Consider the following 19,629-nt stretch of genomic DNA (forward strand, 5'->3'; position numbering starts at 1 on the left):
GAGTAGCATTTTCCTGCGTGCGCGCTGCTAATAAGATTCTCATTTAAAGAAGAAAAAAAAAAAGTCTATGCCACACCCTGGCTTAAGGCGTCTTGCATCAAATATCGCATTGAGGCTAGGTGTAGGAGGACACATTTGTAGGACCTCTCCTAGCAGTACAAGAGATGAACATTCATCAGGATGAAATTAGTCCCTTACAAAATACAACAAACCGCACTGAAGGATTCAACACGCAAAGTCTTAAATGATCTCCACAGAAGGGTTGTTAGACCCGTGGTAGCAAGTTTGCCATCCACCATCACTGGCATAGTAGGCATGAATTACATGGTCTTGGCTTACAGCAGCAGTGGAGAAATGCTTCAAAGAATGGGTGCATGAAAGACCCCAACACTCACAACGGAAGACAGGCCTTCCGTTGCTAGTCAAACTATAAAATGTAACAAGTGTCACATAAAACGAAATGCTCCGATAACACAGCTTTCTAGAACCCTTATTACCCAGTACAAGATTGTTAATAGGCAGGAGTCAGGGCAAGGTCTTCTTTACCATTCCCAGGTTGGTCAATGTTGGTCTCCATGCTCCGACACTTCTCTCTCTCGGGAACATCATCACTATCACCCATCTTGAAGGTCACGGTTCGCTCTTCTGCTACGTGTGATGGAATCCGCACAGACACCATGTCTATAATTGGCACCTTGGTCTCAGCAATAATGCCCCCCCTGTCAATGGGCACCTTCACATCTGGATCTGGCTTCGTGTTACAGGGGTCTTTGTTCTTATCCATCAAGGGCGACTCCGAAGGACTGGACTTCTTTTCACCTGTAGAACATGACCATGAGAAGAGAAGCTGTTTATCAGTTCCCAGTACCGCAGTCACCACTAGCTCTGAATTAGAGGGACACTTACGTTCTATCTTTCTCTTCATTCTGGGGCAAATGAAGAACCAAACCACCAAGGCGCAGATCACAGCACACCCCACAGAGATAAGGATGACGCCCCACAGGGGAATCTTGTCAAAGCCAAGCACTAGAAGAATGAAGAGACACATGAAAGCCGACCCTTGTAGCATACCCATCCAGTTATGCAGCTCCAGAAACAGGACTCCATCAGGGTCAGCTTGCAGGTCCATACAGTGCTAGTCACATATACAGGTTGTGTGTGTTACCGGAGGTGTACAAGTCATTAGGCTTTACATTCCTACCAGTTACAAATCGCTAGTATAGACAGCGATAGGAAATCCAGACGCTAGCATTTAAACACATTATTATATGTACTGTCCGATTTGACTAATTCCTTTTGTTACCTGCTGGCACACTTTATCCTATTTGTCTTCCCAATTACTAGAAAATTTCCCTTTGAACAGAGCTTATCTAAACGGAGTTAAGAGTCGGCCAAAATAAATCACTGTCAAGTGACCTTTAAATGCCAGGACTCAATCTTGTGGTCGCAGCTATAAAGCACAAAGTGATATGGGCATCATCAAGGCTATGGCAATCCTCTGCTCATTCTGCGCCGAATATTTAAGAGCAAAGAGACAGGGAGAGGAGTAAGAATATTTGCATCTTGCCAAAACCACAGTGCACTGGGGGTTTAGGCAAATTTAAAATATGCAGAATTTCCCCTACGTAGAAGAGCAGTGACAGAAAAATAAAAAAGTACACCCCAGCATGGATAGCTTGTTAGTTTACCCAACACTAAAGAGGCTAGGGACCTAGCTGTCACCCACATCCATGGGGAAAAATAAATAAATAGAATAAATAAAGTAGTTATTCTGGCTATCAAATTACTTATTAACTCTCAGCATGGCAAAACTGGGTAACAGGTGTGGCAGACAAGTGAATGCACCATAGGTATTTTCATCCTTAACATACTTCATAGGGATTAAAGACGTTATTATGCATTATGGAAATGTGCAGCAAAGTGAGAAGAACCAATTCAAAAGGTTAAATAATTTACTATTAATTAACAAACCCTGACTGATGCAGTCTCACGTGCCACACTGCTGCAGTAAGACAGGTATTAATACATACTAACAAGGGTTTACGTTTCCTTGCCCTGGCAGGTGACTTATGAGGTGAAGCCAGGAAAAAGGACAGACCACCTGCAGGTAACCCATGTACATAGACAGGTGCACAGGGCAGTCACCAGTTGTAGAACGGGCATTGTGAGGAGAGTCTTAATACTTAATAACTTACATCTCCCAACCACCCCCTCCAAGTAAAGACACAGCACTCAGTTGCTGCTTGGAATTTCTGCAGTTTGGGGCACGAGAGCATGGATTTCTCATTTATTACATTCGTATGTAGTTCTCTTTTAATCCATGCCACACCTGATAGTGCTCCAACACTGTAAGCGTACCCTTATAGGCCCTACACATTTGGCGATATTATGAAAGATATGAACAATCTCGTTCATAAATGAACGAGAACTCGTTCATCGCTTAAGTCTCCACACTGAAAGATATGAACGATGCGCGTCCCCGCGCTCGTTCATCGCTGGTCTCCCGTCGGCTGTGCATGCAGGCCAATATGGACGATCTCGTCCATATTTGCCTGCACTTCAATGCAGCCGCGTGACGGGGGGAGTGAAGAAACTTCACTCCCCCCCCCCCGCCGCGTTGCTCGTCTGCCGTATCGGCCGTCGGGCACATCGCCAAGTGAGTAGGGTCCTTTAGTATGGCCATGTTCAGCTTGCTACCATTTCTACAATATACCAACCTGTTATTCAACAAACCAGAGTGAAAATTGACCCTGTGACACAGACCTGGGTTGGCTTATTGAATACAATAGAGAAGAGCCTGTACACTCCTGCGCGGCTCTGCATACTTCCATCCACCCGAATCAGGTGATGAAGGTGCCTGGTACTTTGTCAGTAAATTCAAAGTCACTCTGCACCATTGTTATTTTTAATCAGGCTTTGAAATGAGTGAAGTCGCATATATAAGATATATATTCTTTAATAAATGAATCACATTTACCCATACATATACAAGATACAGACACCATATAAAAAACTACTCAGTTATAATAAAACCATACAGGTAAAATTCATATCACTATGCATGCTATTCGATATTCAATATATATTCTTCAAAATGTAACAAAACGCGCTCATTTAGCCAATTATAGAGGTGAATCAATTCAGTCTCTGAACCAAACCAGTCCTTTGCATAGTACTTCACTGATATCCACAATGTGTGCAAAGAGAAGTAAGTATCCTCATTCTCTTAATTAGATAGGACTGAGATGATACTAGTCCTGATACAATTCCTTAGCAGGTATATGTTTTATAGCATAAGGTGCTGGATCTGTCAACCACAGTTAAGTTAATGGAATAATAGTCCCAAACACCAATGGTTATACGGTTTTAAATGCACTCCCAAAATTGAAAAGGCAAACAGCCTATATGCTGTGACAAGCTCACCATCCGAAATTGTTAAGCGGTGAAACCGGCTGTAAGCGTTCTGTGCTAGATCGGAAGGGTGCGGCTAGGAGGTGCCGGACGTCTCCGTCCTCCAAGATGAACGTGCCGCTGCAGCTTCCAATTGTCGCTGTATAGAAAGGCTGGTGTCTAGCGCTCGATGTGATGCCTATGCAAAATGGCCCAAAATTAACTAACAAAACATGTGCACCAATTATGAGGACCAATGGAAATTTAGCAGGTATAAAGGAAGTCACCGGTCACTGACTAAATACTCTTTGAAAAAGCTCCATAAACGAGCGAAACGCGTTTGCGGACATTGGTGACACTGCTACCGGCAGCTGTGGACAATTTTGCATAGGCATCACATTGAGCGCTAGACGCCAGCCTTTCTTTACAGCGACAATTGGAAGCTGCAGCGGCACGTTCATCTTGGAGGACGGAGACGTCCGGCGCCTCCTAGCCGCACCCTTCCGATCTAGCACAGGTCGCTTACAGCCGGACTCACCGCTTAACAATTTCGGATGGTGAGCTTGTCACAGCATATAGGCTGTTTGCCTGTTCAATTTTGGGAGTGCATTTAAAAACCGTATAACCATTGGTGTTTGGGACTGTTATTCCATTGACTTAACTGTGGCCGACAGGTCCAGCACCTTATGCAATAACATATATACCTGCTAAAGAATTGTATCAGGACTAGTATCATCTCAGTCCTATCTAATTAAGAGAATGAGGAAACTTACTTCTTTTTGCACACATTGTGGATATCACAGTGAAGTACTATGCAAAGGACTGGTTTGGTTCAGAGACTGAATTGAGTCACCTCTATATAAAATTAGCTAAATGAGCGCGTTTTGTTACATTTTGAAGAATATATATTGAATATCTAATTGCATGCATAGTAATATGAATTTTACCTGTATGGTTTTATTATAACCAAGTAGTTTTTATATGGTCTCCGTATCTTGTATATGTATGGGTCAATGCAATTCATTTATTAAAGAATTATTATATATGTATATGACTTCACTCATTTCTAAGCCTGATTCAAAGTCACTCTGCGCTATTGTTATTTTTAATTTATTGTAGTTTTTCTCCTATTAGTTATAAGAGTTTTTATGTCTTTATGCTTACACAGGCATAATTGACAATCTGCAGCCGAATATAAAATTACCCATATTGGGGTTATTTGATCGGAAAAGGTTTCTTAATTTACTAATAGCGCCAGAAGACATCTGTAGAGAAGTGATACTTTGTCAGTCTCAACATTATCACTTTAAGGCTAAATACATTTGGGCTATATGTTCTCTTTTGTAAACAAAAGCCATTTGTGGCCAGGATTCTGTCACCACCATATTAAAATGTATGCCATGGCTCGGACATTAAACAAGTCCCATGAATCTAACCCTGGGTCAACTGGCTTAATGAGAGTCTATCTACATTTTCTTTGTCCACATCTGCCCGATAATCATCACTTTGACAAAGCATTTGGTTTTCCAAATAACCAGCAATCCTCCCAGTAGCAGAATAAGGGGGGGTCTAGTGTTGGAGGGTGCCGGCGGCATTCACTATGTAATTGTTACTCCCCCCCCGCCCCGACAGCCATTGTCAATGCATGCCGATGTCTGCAGGTAGTGGAGAGCAGCGAGGTATCAGCTAGTGATAAGTAACCAGTACAGGCACCAGGGTGAGGACCTGCTGAACTACATGGCCCTGTAACAGCTCTATTACAAGGACAGGTGAAGTAAGGCTTTGTTTGAGAGGAATAATATATATATATATATATATATATATATATATATATATCTATATCTATATATATATATATATATCTATATCTATATATCTATCTCTAGAACATGGTGCAGGAGTCCTCTGCACAATTAAGCTATGGAAAAGGGATCTCTGGAATATTTTTCTTCATCGTCTTCTTTAAAAAGAGGAAAGAATATTTTGAGTCTTCTAGATATTCTACAGGAACCTGTGCTCAACGTCTCTGCTCCTACCACTAACCCTGGGAAACACTGTATATGTACGTAAGGTTGTGTCTTGGAGTAAGAAGTAAGAGGGAAAGAGGGGTGAAATAAGCGGTTCTTCTGTAGGATCTTCATAGCCACCGCCATTGCTGAAGGGAAGGTAGAGAGGGGGGCGGCACTGCAAATGCTGAAGGAGTTGGGAGGAAATGGCTGTAGTGATTTAGCCAGGTTGGTTAACTATTTAAGTTAGAACTGTCAGCATACACTAGCCTGCAGCCTTCTGTAACGGGCACAGGCCAGCAGACTTCTAGAAGTTTTCAGTCCTGCAAAGTAAAAGTAGTAAATTTTGGGTTTAATGGTGGGCTCAAGTGTACACGCCAGAGGCCAAAAGACCAAGAGCTTAATAAAAGGTTACTCACGGGGTGCACCAGTGTACATAATGGAGAACAGGTTGATGCCGATTGTACAGGCGTAAAAGACTGGCAGGGCACGCAGTCCATTGGGAACAGGGTCAGGCTGGAATAGAAGCAACATTATATTACAACAACGACCAAGATGGCTGTCCGCACACATGTCTTGACTGCAGTGCTGTTCTCATGCTGCCTAGTCTCTAGCTCCTCTAAAGCAGCTCTAGCCAATGATACAGATTACCAATGTGTTCTTTAGTAGTCAGTGGGTGGAGATTACATGATGTTTTTAATCAAGTAGCACACACACAAGGAGTGTACCACATGAGGGGCTTATACTATACAGATTAAGGGGTCTATTTACTAAGTACCAACCAATTAGCTCCAATCATTTTTCAAAAGCAGCCTGTTACATGGCAGCTAGGAGCAGATTGGCTGGAACTCTCTCCAAGACTTCATACATAGACCTCCCAAGTGTCAAAATTTCTATACAATATGGGCAGTATATAAATATTCCCATATGCAAGGTACTACAGCGTTCAGTACAATGCTAGTATTAACCCTAAAAATGCTGTTACACGCAAGATTGTGACAGGAGTTTCACAAATGCTTAGGAATAAAAGCAGCTGGATACTATCCAGGTACATTGAAGCTTGGTCACTTCATTACAGTATTGCATGGATGCCAAGCATGAGACTCCAATTTAGGACCAATCATGGTCATGGAGGGCTGTGCATGATCAGGAATATTTATAAGGATAGCAGAGATGTTATGCAAGATTATCTGAACACATACAGTACTAAGCGCTGAAAGGCAGCACATGTAGCCGTGTGCAGGGACAAAAGTACCAGATAGTTGTAGAGGTCACATGGTGTTTCCATATACAGTCATAACTATCTCTTATCCTTTGGACACATTTCTCTATGGATAGAGATTACATTTAATTAGGAAAACTATAGCCTTCTTTGAGTGACCCACTAGACGTGGGCTCAACCAGGCAACAGCCTCGCACAGGGGTGAACGGCTGCCATTATACGCCTCAGTTATTTGCAGTCACATTATTTATTTACAGTTTTATAAAGCGCAGCATATTCTGTTGCGCTTTACAATTAGTCACATCCTGGTATAGTAGCAAGTTCCGGCAGAATGGTAACTGCTCAAACCAAAATATGCAACACTGAAAACACAAATTAGCGCACATATGGATTAAAGGGCGCAGTTTGTTAAACAGATGAAGTAATTCACGTAAAGCTTCTACACACTCTCATCCATACATTACATGTCTAGCTCCTTAGCAAGGTATACCTAGAGCAGTTTTAGGACATTCTAGAAAGACAGTTATAGTTCAAAGATACGAAAGAGTGCCCACAAGATACTACACAGTACACCGCAGAGGGAAATAAGTGGACACTAACCAGGCAGAGCAGTCGCTACAGTTTGTAAACAGAGCTTGTACTCATTGACATGTGTAGGGATTCCAATCCAAAAATCATTGTTATCCTGGGATTACTGGGCTCCAGTCTCAAACTCCGGAGTAAGGGAAATAAGAGACTTGTTTTATATGTATTTTTGTAGTTCTCTAAAGTGTTTTTTTATGCAAAATGTTTAATGCCAGTGGCATACCCAGTGCTACTGCTAAACTCCACCTTTTTGTGCAAGTCTCTGAAAACTGCTTTTGAATTTTCCATTTTGTATTGCTATTCAGATTTTATAAGTAGGACTAATGGTTAACATTAGTTTTTTGTTATTTTTAATTACATCCATCTGCAATGTACATTGTATGGACAATTATGTTTTATTAAAATATGCAAAATAATAATGTTAATAGGCTATGATAGTACTTAATTTTAGAAAGCTTTCAAACATGTTTGATCAAGGTGTCTAATACAGGACTGAATTATCCCCCCCCCCTTCCTCAATTAAAAATAAACATTAACACCCCCCCCCCCCACCCCCCCTGGTTTAAACAGTGCTTTGACTCTGCAGGCACCAAGGGAAAACGGATCCTCTGCTGCACTCTGCAAGAGGTTTATCTTCCTTGGTGTCCATAATACTCCTGATCACTGTACCCCACAGTCCCAGTGTCCAACATAGGCTAAAAGGAAAAACCTGTCCTGTGTCGTCGTCGTACCCAACCTTGCAGCAGACTGCATACTTTACTAAGCCATAATACTAATGGGATCAGCATTGTTAGACTAAAGCGGTGATCTAGACATCCAACCAGAGTGCAGTCTCCCAATCCACGTACTGCAGCGTTTGTCAGACCAGAATCTAAACTAGGATAAAGGCAGTCGTATAAGTAGACAACCGGCTGTTTGCAGGACCAATACAATACTCAACTTCTCTAGTGAACTAGAGAAATGTTAAAATGCTCCAAGTTTAGAGAAGAGTTTTGGGACCAGAGCAGGGTTGCAAATATGTGCCAGACTTGTCTGACTAGATCTCAGTAACAGGAATATGAGGAGTAGTAGTAAAGCTCTTACCTTGCGAAGGATGAACATTCGTACAAGGAAGAAGAGAAGCGCAGACATGATTCCAGATAAGAGAGGAGAAATAAACCAGGACAACACTAAAAGATAAAACAAAGTTACGTTATCTTTTCAGGCACTTGTAGAAAATGCAATAAAATAACCACACAAAACAAAGTGAAGGGCTTTGAAGTTAGTGTGACTATAAAAAGAACTTAATGGATACAACTAAAAGCCCATATATGTACAGATATTAAAGAGGAATTTCTGTGCGAATACAAAAAAAAATTAACTGCCTTTGCAGAGGTCAGCTGATGCAACATGAAAACCTGGCTAAGAGCAGGAACACACTAAATGTATTTATTACCAGTTATTTATATAGCGCACACCTATTCCACAGCGCTTTACAGAGAATATTTGGCCACTCACATCAGTCCCTGCCCCAGTGGAGCTTACACTCTATATTCCCTACCACAGTAAAGACAGTACACCATCCGTGCTGCCCACTAGAATAATCTGTCAGATATAATTTCAGGCAGTTGGCCAGATTGGGCATATTCACTGAACAATTTGTCTCGGTCGCATATGGTATCTTCCGGTCAGCCATGCTGCACAGTCAACCGGAAGATACTGCGTACAATGCCATGAAGCCAAAAGAAGCATGGCATCCTGCAAGCATTGTTGTCTCCTACATTGTGCAAGTGTGTATGTTCTTGCAGGTTCCCATCACCAGTCTACATATGGTTCTGGTATGTATCCAGCCCAAAGGGCATATGTATCAAAGCTTGGAGAGAAAGCGGGGAGAGATAAGGAACAAGCCAATCAGCTCCTAATTGCTATGTTACAGACGGGGTCTGAAAAAGGAGTTAAAGGGGGTACTCACGGAGCGATCGCTGATTAAAATCTAAGCAATCTGACTAGATTGCAAGCATAAGCTCTCTGTGTACACCCCCCACAGCGACAGCGACGCGCAGCCTCCATGCAGGATCAATCTAGCAGGTTGCTCATCTGCCCAACTGGTTGAAATGAGAGCTCCCCCCCCCCCCCCCCCCCATCTCTTCCCAAATCAGGCCGTGATCACGGGCCATTAGGAACAGATTGGTTGGTACTCTCTCTTTAAGAGCTGATATATGCCCGTAAGTCACTGACTTCTTACATGTGGCAGCAAGCAAATTCTGAATAAGGTCATGTTCAACCAGAACAGTTTGACAAACAAGGACATTAGATATACCTTGTATTTTTTTGAAGATCATTTAACAGTAATTAAGATGGTCAGGAAAAATAAAAATAAAAAACACAAAAATACAATAAAATGTAAAGCTCTGAAGAGAAAATGTGAAATTGAGAGAGAAAGATTAGTGTATGAATTATCCCAGTAGTTCATGTAGTAAATCCCGTGAGTTAGACAATGGAATGCTAGCTTCCTCTGAAGTTAATTATTACACCATAAAGAAATCTGCCTTACAGTCGGTTGTAAATAACTATAAAAATAAGAATTTACTTACCGATAATTCTATTTCTCGGAGTCCGTAGTGGATGCTGGGGTTCCTGAAAGGACCATGGGGAATAGCGGCTCCGCAGGAGACAGGGCACAAAAAGTAAAGCTTTCCGATCAGGTGGTGTGCACTGGCTCCTCCCCCTATGACCCTCCTCCAGACTCCAGTTAGGTACTGTGCCCGGACGAGCGTACACAATAAGGGAGGAATTTTGAATCCCGGGTAAGACTCATACCAGCCACACCAATCACACTGTACAACCTGTGATCTGAACCCAGTTAACAGTATGATAACAGCGGAGCCTCTGAAAAGATGGCTCACAACAACAATAACCCGATTTAGTTAGCAATAACTATGTACAAGTATTGCAGATAATCCGCACTTGGGATGGGCGCCCAGCATCCACTACGGACTCCGAGAAATAGAATTATCGGTAAGTAAATTCTTATTTTCTCTATCGTCCTTGTGGATGCTGGGGTTCCTGAAAGGACCATGGGGATTATACCAAAGCTCCCAAACGGGCGGGAGAGTGCGGATGACTCTGCAGCACCGAATGAGAGAACTCCAGGTCCTCTTTTGCCAGGGTATCAAATTTGTAGAATTTTACAAACGTGTTCTCCCCTGACCACGTAGCTGCTCGGCAAAGTTGTAATGCCGAGACCCCTCGGGCAGCCGCCCAAGATGAGCCCACCTTCCTTGTGGAATGGGCCTTAACAGATTTAGACTGTGGCAGGCCTGCCACAGAATGTGCAAGTTGAATTGTGCTACCAATCCCACGAGCAATCGACTGCTTAGAAGCAGAAGCACCCAGCATTGTTGGGTGCATACAGGATAAACAGCAAGTCAGATTTCCTGACTCCAGCCAACCTGGAAACTATATTTTCAGGGCCCTGATAACATCCAGCAACTTGGAGTCCTCCAAGTCCCTAGTAGCCGCAGGTACCACAATAAGCTGGTTCAGGTGAAACGCTGACACCACCTTAAGGAGAAACTGGGGACGAGTCCGCAGCTTTGCTCTGTCCGAATGGACAATCAGATATGGCTTTGTGAGATAAAGCCGCCAATTCTGACACTCGCCTGGCCGAGGCCAGGACCAACAGCATGGTCATTTTCCATGCGAGATATATCAAATCCACAGATTTGAGTTGTTTAAACCAATGTGATTTTTTAGGAATCACAAAACTACGTTGAGATCGCCCAGTGCCACTGGAGACATCAAAGGGGCTGTATATGCAGTACTCCCTTAACAACTTCTGGACTTCAGGAACTGAAGCCAATTTCTTTCTGGAAGAAAATCAACAGGCCGAATTTTGAACCTTAATGGACCCAATTTGAGACCCATAGACACTCCTGTTTGCAGGAAATGTAGAAATTAACCTAGTTGAAATTCTTCCGTGGAGCCTTCCTGGACTCACACCCTGGCACATATTTTCACCTAAGTGGTGATAATGTTGTGCGGTCACCTCCTTCCTGGCTCTGACCAGGGTAGGGATGACCTCTTCCGGAATGCCTCATTCCCTTAGGATCCGGCGTTCACCCGCCTTGGCGTCAACGCAGCTGCGGTAAGTCCCGGAACAGACACGGTTCTTGCCGAATCAAGACCCTTCTTAGTATCTCTTGAAGTTCCGGGAACCAAGTCCTTCTTGGCCAAACCGGAGCCACGAGTATAGTTCTTACTCCTCTCCTTCCTATCATTTTCAATACATTGGGTATGAAAAGCAGAGGATGGAACACATACACCGACTGGTACACCGACGGTGTTACCAGAGCGTCCCAGCTATTGCCTGAGTGTCTCTTGACCTGGCGCTTCAGGTGGGACGCCATCATAACCACCTTTGGTCTTTCCCAACGGTTTACAATCATGTGGAAACTTCCAGATTAAGTTTCCACTTTTCCGGGTGGAATTCATTTATGCTGAGGAAATCTTCCCAGTTGCCCACTCCCGGAATGAACACTGCTGACAGTGTTATCACATGATTTTCCGCCCAGCGAAGAATCCTTGCTGTCATTGCCCTCCTGCTTCTTGTGTCGCCCCGTCTGATAACGTGGGCGACCGCCATGATGATGTCCTACTGGATCAGCACCGGTTGACTTTGAAGCAGGAGTCTTCCTAGGCTCAGAGCATTGTAAATTGCCCTTAGCTCCAGTATATTCATGTGGAGAGGAGTCTCCAGACTTGACCACACTTCCTTGGAAATTTTTTTTTCCTTGTGTGACTACTCCCCAGCCTCTCAGGCTGGTATCCGTGGTCCCCAGAACACAGTCCTGAATGCTGAGTGTGCTGCCCTCTAAAAGATGAGCACTCTGCAGCCCCCACAGAAGAGACACCCTTGTCCTTGGAGACAGGATTATCCGCTGATGCATCTGAAAATGCGATCCGGACCATTCGTCCAGCAAATCCCCTGAGATCTGCCGAATGGAATCGCTTCGTAAGAAGCCACCATTTTTCCCAGGACTCCTGTGCATTGATGCACTGATACTTGGCCTGGTTTTAGGAGGTTTCTGACTAGGTCGAATAACTCCTTGGCTTTTTCCTCCCGGAGGAACACCTTTTTCTGGACTATGCCCAGAATCATTCCTAGGAACAGCAGACGTATCGTCGGAAAACAGCTGCGATTCTTGGAATATTTAGAATCCAGTCGTGCTGTCGTAGAACTACTTTAGATAGTGCTCTTCCGACCTCCAACTGTTCTCTGGAACTTGCCCTTTTCAGGATATCGTCCAAGTAAGGGATAATTTAGATGCCTTTTTTCTTTGAAGAAACATCTTTTCGGCCATTACCTTGGTAAAAGGCCCGGGGTGCCGTGGATAATTCAAACGGCATCGTCTGAAACTGATATTGACAGTTCTGTACCACGAACCAGAGGTACCCTTGTTGAGAATGGCAAATTTGGACATGGAGGTAATCCTTGATGTCCAGGGACACCATATAGTCCCCTTTTTTCCGGTTCGCTATCACTGCTCTGAGTGACTCCATCTCGATTTGAACCTTTTATGCAAGTGTTCAAAGATTTCAGTTTAGACTATGTCTCACCAAGCCGTCTGGCGTCAGTACCACAATATAGTGTGGAAAAATAATACCCTTTTCCTTGTTGTAGGAGGGGTACTTTGATTATCACCTGCTGGATATACAGCTTGTGAATTGTTTCCAATGCTGCCTCCCTGTCGGAGGGAGCCGTTGGTAAAGCAGACTTCAGAAACCTGCGAGGAGAAGATGTCTCGACTCTCCAATCTGTACCCCTGGGATAATACTTGTACTATCTAGGGGTCAACCTGCGAGTGATCCCACTGCGCGCTGAGACTCTTGAGACTACCCCCCCACCTTGAGTCCGCTTGCATGGCCCCAGCGTCATGCTGAGGACTTGGCAGACGCGGTGGAGGGCTTCTTTTCCTGGGAAGGGGCTGCCTGCTGCAGTCTACTTCCCTTACCTCTATGTCTGGGCAGATATGACTGGCCTTTTGCCTGCATGCCCTCATGGGAAAGGAAGGATTGAGGCTGAAGAGACGGTGTCTTTTTCAGCTGAGATGTAACTTGGGGTAAAAAGGTTGGATTTCCCAGCTGTTGCCGTGGTCCCCAGGTCCGATGGACCGACCCCAACTAACTCCTTCCCTTTATACGGCAATACTTCCATGTGCCGTATGGGATCTGTATCACCTGACCACTGTCGTGTCCATGACATCTTCTGGGTGATATGGACAACGTACTTATCTTGATGCCAGAGAGCAAATATCCCTCTGTGTATCTCACGTACACATATATAGAATGCATCCTATTAAATGCTCTATATGAATAAAATATTTTCAGTCAGGGAATCCGACCAAGCCAACCCAGCACTGCATCTCCAGGCTGATGGCGATCGCTGGTCGCAGTATAACCACCGTATGTGTGTATATACTTTTTAGGATATCTTTCCAGCTTCCTATCAGCTGGCTCCTTGAGGGCGGCCGTATCTGGAGACGGTAACGCCACTTGATAAGCGTGTGAGCGCCTTATCACCCTAAGGGGTGTTACCCAACGCGCCCTAATTTCTGGCGGGAAAGGGTATAACGCCAATATTTGCTATCGGGGTAACCCCACGCATCATCACACACTTCATTTTATTTTATCTGATTCAGGAAAAACTACAGGTAGTTTTTTCACTCCCACATAATACCCTTTTTTGTGGTACTTGTAGTATCAGAAATATGCAACACCTCCTTCATTGCCCTTAACGTGTGGCCCTAATGAGAAATACGTTTGTTTATTCACCGTCGACACTGGATTCAGTGTCCGTGTCTGTGTCGACCGACTGAGGTAAATGGGCGTTTTTAACGCCCCTGACGGTGTTTCTGAGACGCCTGGACCGGTACTAATAGTTTGTCGGCCGTCTCACGTCGTCAACCGACCTTGCAGCGTGTTGACATTCTCACGTAATTCCCTAAATAAGCCATCCATTCCGGTGTCGACTCCCTAGAGAGTGACATCACCATTACAGGCAATTTCTCCGCCTCCTCACCAACATCGTCCTCATACATGTCGACACACACGTACCGACACACAGCACACACACCGGGAATGCTCTGACAGAGGACAGGACCCACACTAGCCCTTTGGGGAGACAGAGGGAGAGTTTGCCAGCACACACCAAAACGCTATAATTATATAGGGACAATCTTATATAAGTGTTTTCCCTTATAGCATCTTTATATATATCTCAATATCGCCAAAATCAGTGCCCCCCCCTCTCTGTTTTAACCCTGTTTCTGTAGTGCAGTGCAGGGGAGAGCCTGGGAGCCTTCTCTCCAGGCTTTCTGTGAGAGAAAATGGCGCTGTGTGCTGAGGAGATAGGCCCCGCCCCTTTTTCGGCGGGCTCGTCTCCCGCTATTTAGTGAATCTTGGCAGGGGTTAAATATCTCCATATAGCCTCTGGGGGCTATATGTGAGGTATTTTTCGCCAAAAAAGGTTTTCATTTGCCTCCCAGGGCGCCCCCCTCCCAGCGCCCTGCACCCTCAGTGACTGCCGTGTGAAGTGTGCTGAGAGGAAAATGGCGCACAGCTGCAGTGCTGTGCGCTACCTTTAGAAGACTGCAGGAGTCTTCAGCCGCCGATTCTGGACCTCTTCTTACTTCAGCATCTGCAAGGGGGCCGGCGGCGCGGCTCCGGTGACCATCCAGGCTGTACCTGTGATCGTCCCTCTGGAGCTGATGTCCAGTAGCCAAGAAGCCAATCCATCCTGCACGCAGGTGAGTTCACTCCTTCTCCCCTAAGTCCCTCGTTGCAGTGATCCTGTTGCCAGCAGGACTCACTGTAAAATAAAAAACCTAAGCTAAACTTTCTCTAAGCAGCTCTTTAGGAGAGCCACCTAGATTGCACCCTTCTCGGCCGGGCACAAAAATCTAACTGGAGTCTGGAGGAGGGTCATAGGGGGAGGAGCCAGTGCACACCACCTGATCGGAAAGCTTTACTTTTTGTGCCCTGTCTCCTGCGGAGCCGCTATTCCCCATGGTCCTTTCAGGAACCCCAGCATCCACAAGGACGATAGAGAAAGTTGGTTTTTAAATGCAATTCTCAGTGATGTGATCAATTCACATCTAAGCCTTAGCCCCTTCCCCCTCCCATCCTCCAGTTAGTGAATTAAAGTGAATTGTTGATATAGGTAAAGTCTAGTTTCCTACAGCTACCTTGAGAATGGTGGTAATAACCACTGGCTCAGTTGCTTGAAGTATCTTTGCTATAAGAGCTGGTGACCACCATGTACAAGCCCCCCCGCCAGCTCCCTGGCGTACGATAGATCAAAAGCGTACGATCCGCAATGGATCCCTACCGACTGATCATATGTGCAGCACATATGATCATTTGATGCAAAGTGCAACCAGCGCATCGTAATTGCACCCAAAACATGCACAATGCGGGCCGAAAGACGCGGCGATATCATGTATTCGTACACAAAATCGACCAAGTGTATGACCAGCGTAACAATGGATCTACTTTACTAGGCAGCACAAACAAAAAAAAATTAATAAACCACAGCACCCACCACACGCACAATAGGCCATTCACATTTTCTGTTATGGGTTATTAAACCCAAAACAAGTTTGGATCTGTTGGAATTACTTAATTGGAGCCGTTGTAGTCAAGCACATAATGGCCAAGATTGGCAGCCTTAAGATACCAGTTAACTCCCACAAAAAGACACAGGAAAGACCTATTTGCTGGATAACTACCAAACACACTGTCTGATAGAGGCAACGCTTGGTTCTTTTTGGAATGGAAAGTAATACAGAGTAGGAGACTCACCAATGCGGAGGAGCTCAGACCACTTCACCCCTTTCTGTCCATTTGCTACCAGAGAAAAGCCAATGGTGGCCCCAACGATGCAATGTGTTCCAGAGATTGGTAGCTTTAGGAAAGAAGCTGCCAGCTGCCAAACTGCAGAACCTGTAAGAAATTAGACAAATAAAATGGTCAAGAAAGTCTTCACCTGAGACTGCAACAGAAAAGGAGTTTCAAACTTAATCCAATGTTAAGTGTTGCTCTACTGCTTAATGTACTAGGAACTAATGTCTGCCAAGGTTTACTCACCAAACATAGCACTGATGGACCCGGCCATGAGGAGCTCCTGTGAAGTATTGTACATGTTGACATCAATCAGACCTTTGCGAATGGTTTCACTCACTTTGGCACCCAGCAGAACAGACCCCACCGTTTCGAAGATAGATGCCAGAATGCAAGCCTGCCGCAAGGTTACCACGCCAGAGCCTACGGCGGTGCCAAAGGAGTTTGCTACATCATTGGCACCAACCGAGAAAGCCAGCACAAAGGCTATGACAAAACCCAACACAAGCATCCACAGGAAGGCAGTCATCGGACCACCCATATCAAAGCCGAGGGTGCTTGTAACCACACTGAAACCGGTTGTGGATTCCATTTTTGGCTCAATGTGAAATCAGATAATTTTTTTTTTTTAAATACTTAATATGTAAACCGAACAAAAATAATAACTGGTGTAAGAAAATAATTCAATAAATTACTATAAAAAATTAAATATGCAGTAAACTGAATAGGGCCGAGAGTCTCGGACTAAAGTCTTTGTTATTTGCTGTGTATGCAAATTGGTATTCTAGAGTTCCTTTGGCTCTGGCAGGTTAGATATGAACAAAATTCCATGATGCAAACACAATGACACGGGCAGACTCTTCATTCTGTAAAGAAAAGGAAATATGCGTTAAAGGATGGATCAGACAGCGGGATGTGCACTGGACAGCTCACTTTCTGATAGTGTCTCCCCACAACCAAGAGATCTATTTATGTGCACTTTAGGCATGGGCAATCTAGGTGTGTACTTCCTTTGCTCATCCTCCGTTTGGCTGTATGCCAGTCTTACCTATTCTTGGTGTAAGTAACCGCATTGACCAACAAGTTAATTGGCAATAGTAAAAAATAAAAAATGGCACAAAGTGCTATAAAATAGCTACTACGACTAATAAAACAATAACTGCTTACAATTAAGAGCTAATCATTCAGAGAAAAACAGCCTGATTGATGGTGGCTTCTCCTTTTCAGTAACTTATTTAACAAGTTAAAAACATTTTTACTCTATCATAAAACACAGGCAGAAAACACGATGGAACCAGAGACCTATAGACTATTTTAGGTGTACCCCGAACATGGTAAAAAACCATAATATATCACCACTTAATTCACTGTCCTTCCAGACTAGTTATCAGTGACGTGCGGTGAGGTAAATGGCTCAGGCAGCACTGGCTAGTACCAGAGCCAGATTTACACACAATACATGAGCCAAAGGGTAATTGTGGGAATTATACACAGGTGCAGCAGTATATACTGCTGGAAATTTGCAGAATTTTGATCAGAGATGTGCAGACAAGATAGGAGGGGAGGCAGTGTCTCACTTGTTACTTTTTACTCCAGAGTTTTGATTATAAAAATAATTACAATAATACAAAGAATATATTAGAAATATCTTTTGTATTTTTACATAGAAACAGAAAACCCAGCACTCACCATAGCAAGCTCACTTATCCTCAACACATTAATAAACAAATGATGGGGGTTTAGTTAGTGAATTGGCCAATGCACAGAGCCTGCAAACCGATCGCCAAGGTACCCCACCCTCATGCAGGTCCTACACTATCACAGAGTCTTAAAACCTGGCAACTGTCTCACACATCATATGCCTGCTAGGTTTAATGTGCTTCAGGGGTGGCGAGTGCAGAGGTTACGTGCACCCCACCCTATGAGTGGTGAGTGCACTTGTGTGCCCAGCTTCTGGGGTGGCGAGTGCTGTGGTTTTATATTTGTGTGTTCTTTGTATTTTTTCATATACTTTAACTTGTCAAAACTCTGATGTATACGTTAGTATGTATGACAGGCTCACCTCACGTCACTGCTAGTTATTAGTGTTAATAGTTGTTGAATGTTTAGGCCAGATTGACAAAACTTGATGGGTTCAGAGAACAAGAAATGATCCAGCAGGCAAGCTAGACCCAGACCCTATCAATACAAATTGCTTTAGATATAAATATATATTCTGAGTTAAAGCCAACTATGCTTTCTGTAAACCCAGAGTAGTTTTATATTTGTGGCTATATCAGAGGCCTAATTTATAACAAGACATGAATCCAGATAAAAAGGGCAACTTTACCCCCTGCCAAGATCACACTGCACTGAGTAAGTGTACGCACAGATTTGTAGTTGTGACATGGGCACATTATAGCGCAATTCGAACGTCAGTCTCAGCAATCTTGCAGATCCCAACATTGCCAGTTTGCCCTCTCGACACTTAGACATACATAGGAAAGCAATGCTGGTGTACTGTAATTCTCAGGTGTGTACCCCGAATCCAAACCTTGTGACTAAATGCTCCTAAATTTGTGGGGGAAAAAAAATAAAAAATAATAATAATTCTGTCTGGTAAGAGTGCTGCATGCAATGGATATGGTATGTTAGGTAGATTGGACTTCGGTAGACAGTATCTAGGTCAACAGTGAGTAGGCAGACATGGCTTCCAGGTTGACAAGGAATCTAGGTCCACATGAGTTTTCACTATTTTGGTGTTGTTTTCTCAGTAGTGACCGGGAACCTCAATTAGTGCACTGTGGCTCGCGATCTTCAGGCCAGGTGCCTCGCTCGGCACAGGTTACAGCTCCCAATTGTAGTCCACGTGAATCATAAAGTTTGAAAGATGTATTAAAAAAAAAAAAAAAAAAAAAAAAAAAAAAAGGGGGGGGGGGGGATGGCGGAGAAACAAAACGTGAACTCATGTCAACCTAGAGTCCCCGTCGACCTACTTACAGCCGACCAATAGTGGTCGACCTAAAGACCGGATATCGCATGCAATAGCCATGTGCTCCCTTTGTGCTGCATTGTGGTCAGTCATGGGGCAATGTTTCATCAATAACTCCGTTTTCTCATAATGCTGCTGCTATAGGTTTATTAAGCCTCTTATGGGCAAACACACCGAAACATTGGTAGATGCTTTTTTTTCCCCAAATTAAGCATAGTGGATTTGATCTTAAATCTTTTAATCCCATCAAGATTAAAGAAGGAATATGAATTCCAGCAGTTGCCAAGCAATTAAGAACATTTCCATTGTAGCATGCGAGAATGCAGCCCCCTTTCAGTTACAGGTTACTTTAAACTGGACTAGTGTTTACTTGCCTTAAGGGAATAGAATGACTTAGTAACCAATGCTATGGAAAAACACAGAACGCCTAGCACACAATGCTATGTGAACATTACCATCAAACAGGTCATGTAGGAGAGAACATATATGCATTACGTTCAGAGACAAGATAGGATGTTATATTGGCCATGCCGATACAGCTGTGGGTTAAGGAGTATTACACAAGGCAAATAATC

At 43.9% G+C, this 19,629-nt stretch overlaps 1 protein-coding gene across 3 annotated transcripts in view; it reads right to left on the reverse strand.

Moving 5' to 3' along the window:
• The window catches only part of SLC20A1 (solute carrier family 20 member 1), a 45,126-nt gene that overhangs the window by 11,167 nt on the left and 14,330 nt on the right, over nucleotides 1–19,629 (reverse strand). For all 3 annotated transcript variants that reach the window (XM_063931948.1, XM_063931950.1, XM_063931949.1), the window contains exons 2-7: nucleotides 16,330–16,949; nucleotides 16,045–16,185; nucleotides 8,287–8,372; nucleotides 5,816–5,912; nucleotides 907–1,026; nucleotides 547–819 (exon numbers count right to left, since the gene is read on the reverse strand). In XM_063931948.1, coding sequence (XP_063788018.1) covers nucleotides 547–819; nucleotides 907–1,026; nucleotides 5,816–5,912; nucleotides 8,287–8,372; nucleotides 16,045–16,185; nucleotides 16,330–16,675 — 1,063 coding nt within the window. In that variant the 5' untranslated portion in view covers nucleotides 16,676–16,949. The remainder of the gene's footprint in view (nucleotides 1–546; nucleotides 820–906; nucleotides 1,027–5,815; nucleotides 5,913–8,286; nucleotides 8,373–16,044; nucleotides 16,186–16,329; nucleotides 16,950–19,629) is intronic.

The sequence above is a fragment of the Pseudophryne corroboree genome, chromosome 6 (genome assembly GCF_028390025.1).
Source record: "Pseudophryne corroboree isolate aPseCor3 chromosome 6, aPseCor3.hap2, whole genome shotgun sequence".
Lineage (NCBI taxonomy): Eukaryota > Metazoa > Chordata > Amphibia > Anura > Myobatrachidae > Pseudophryne > Pseudophryne corroboree.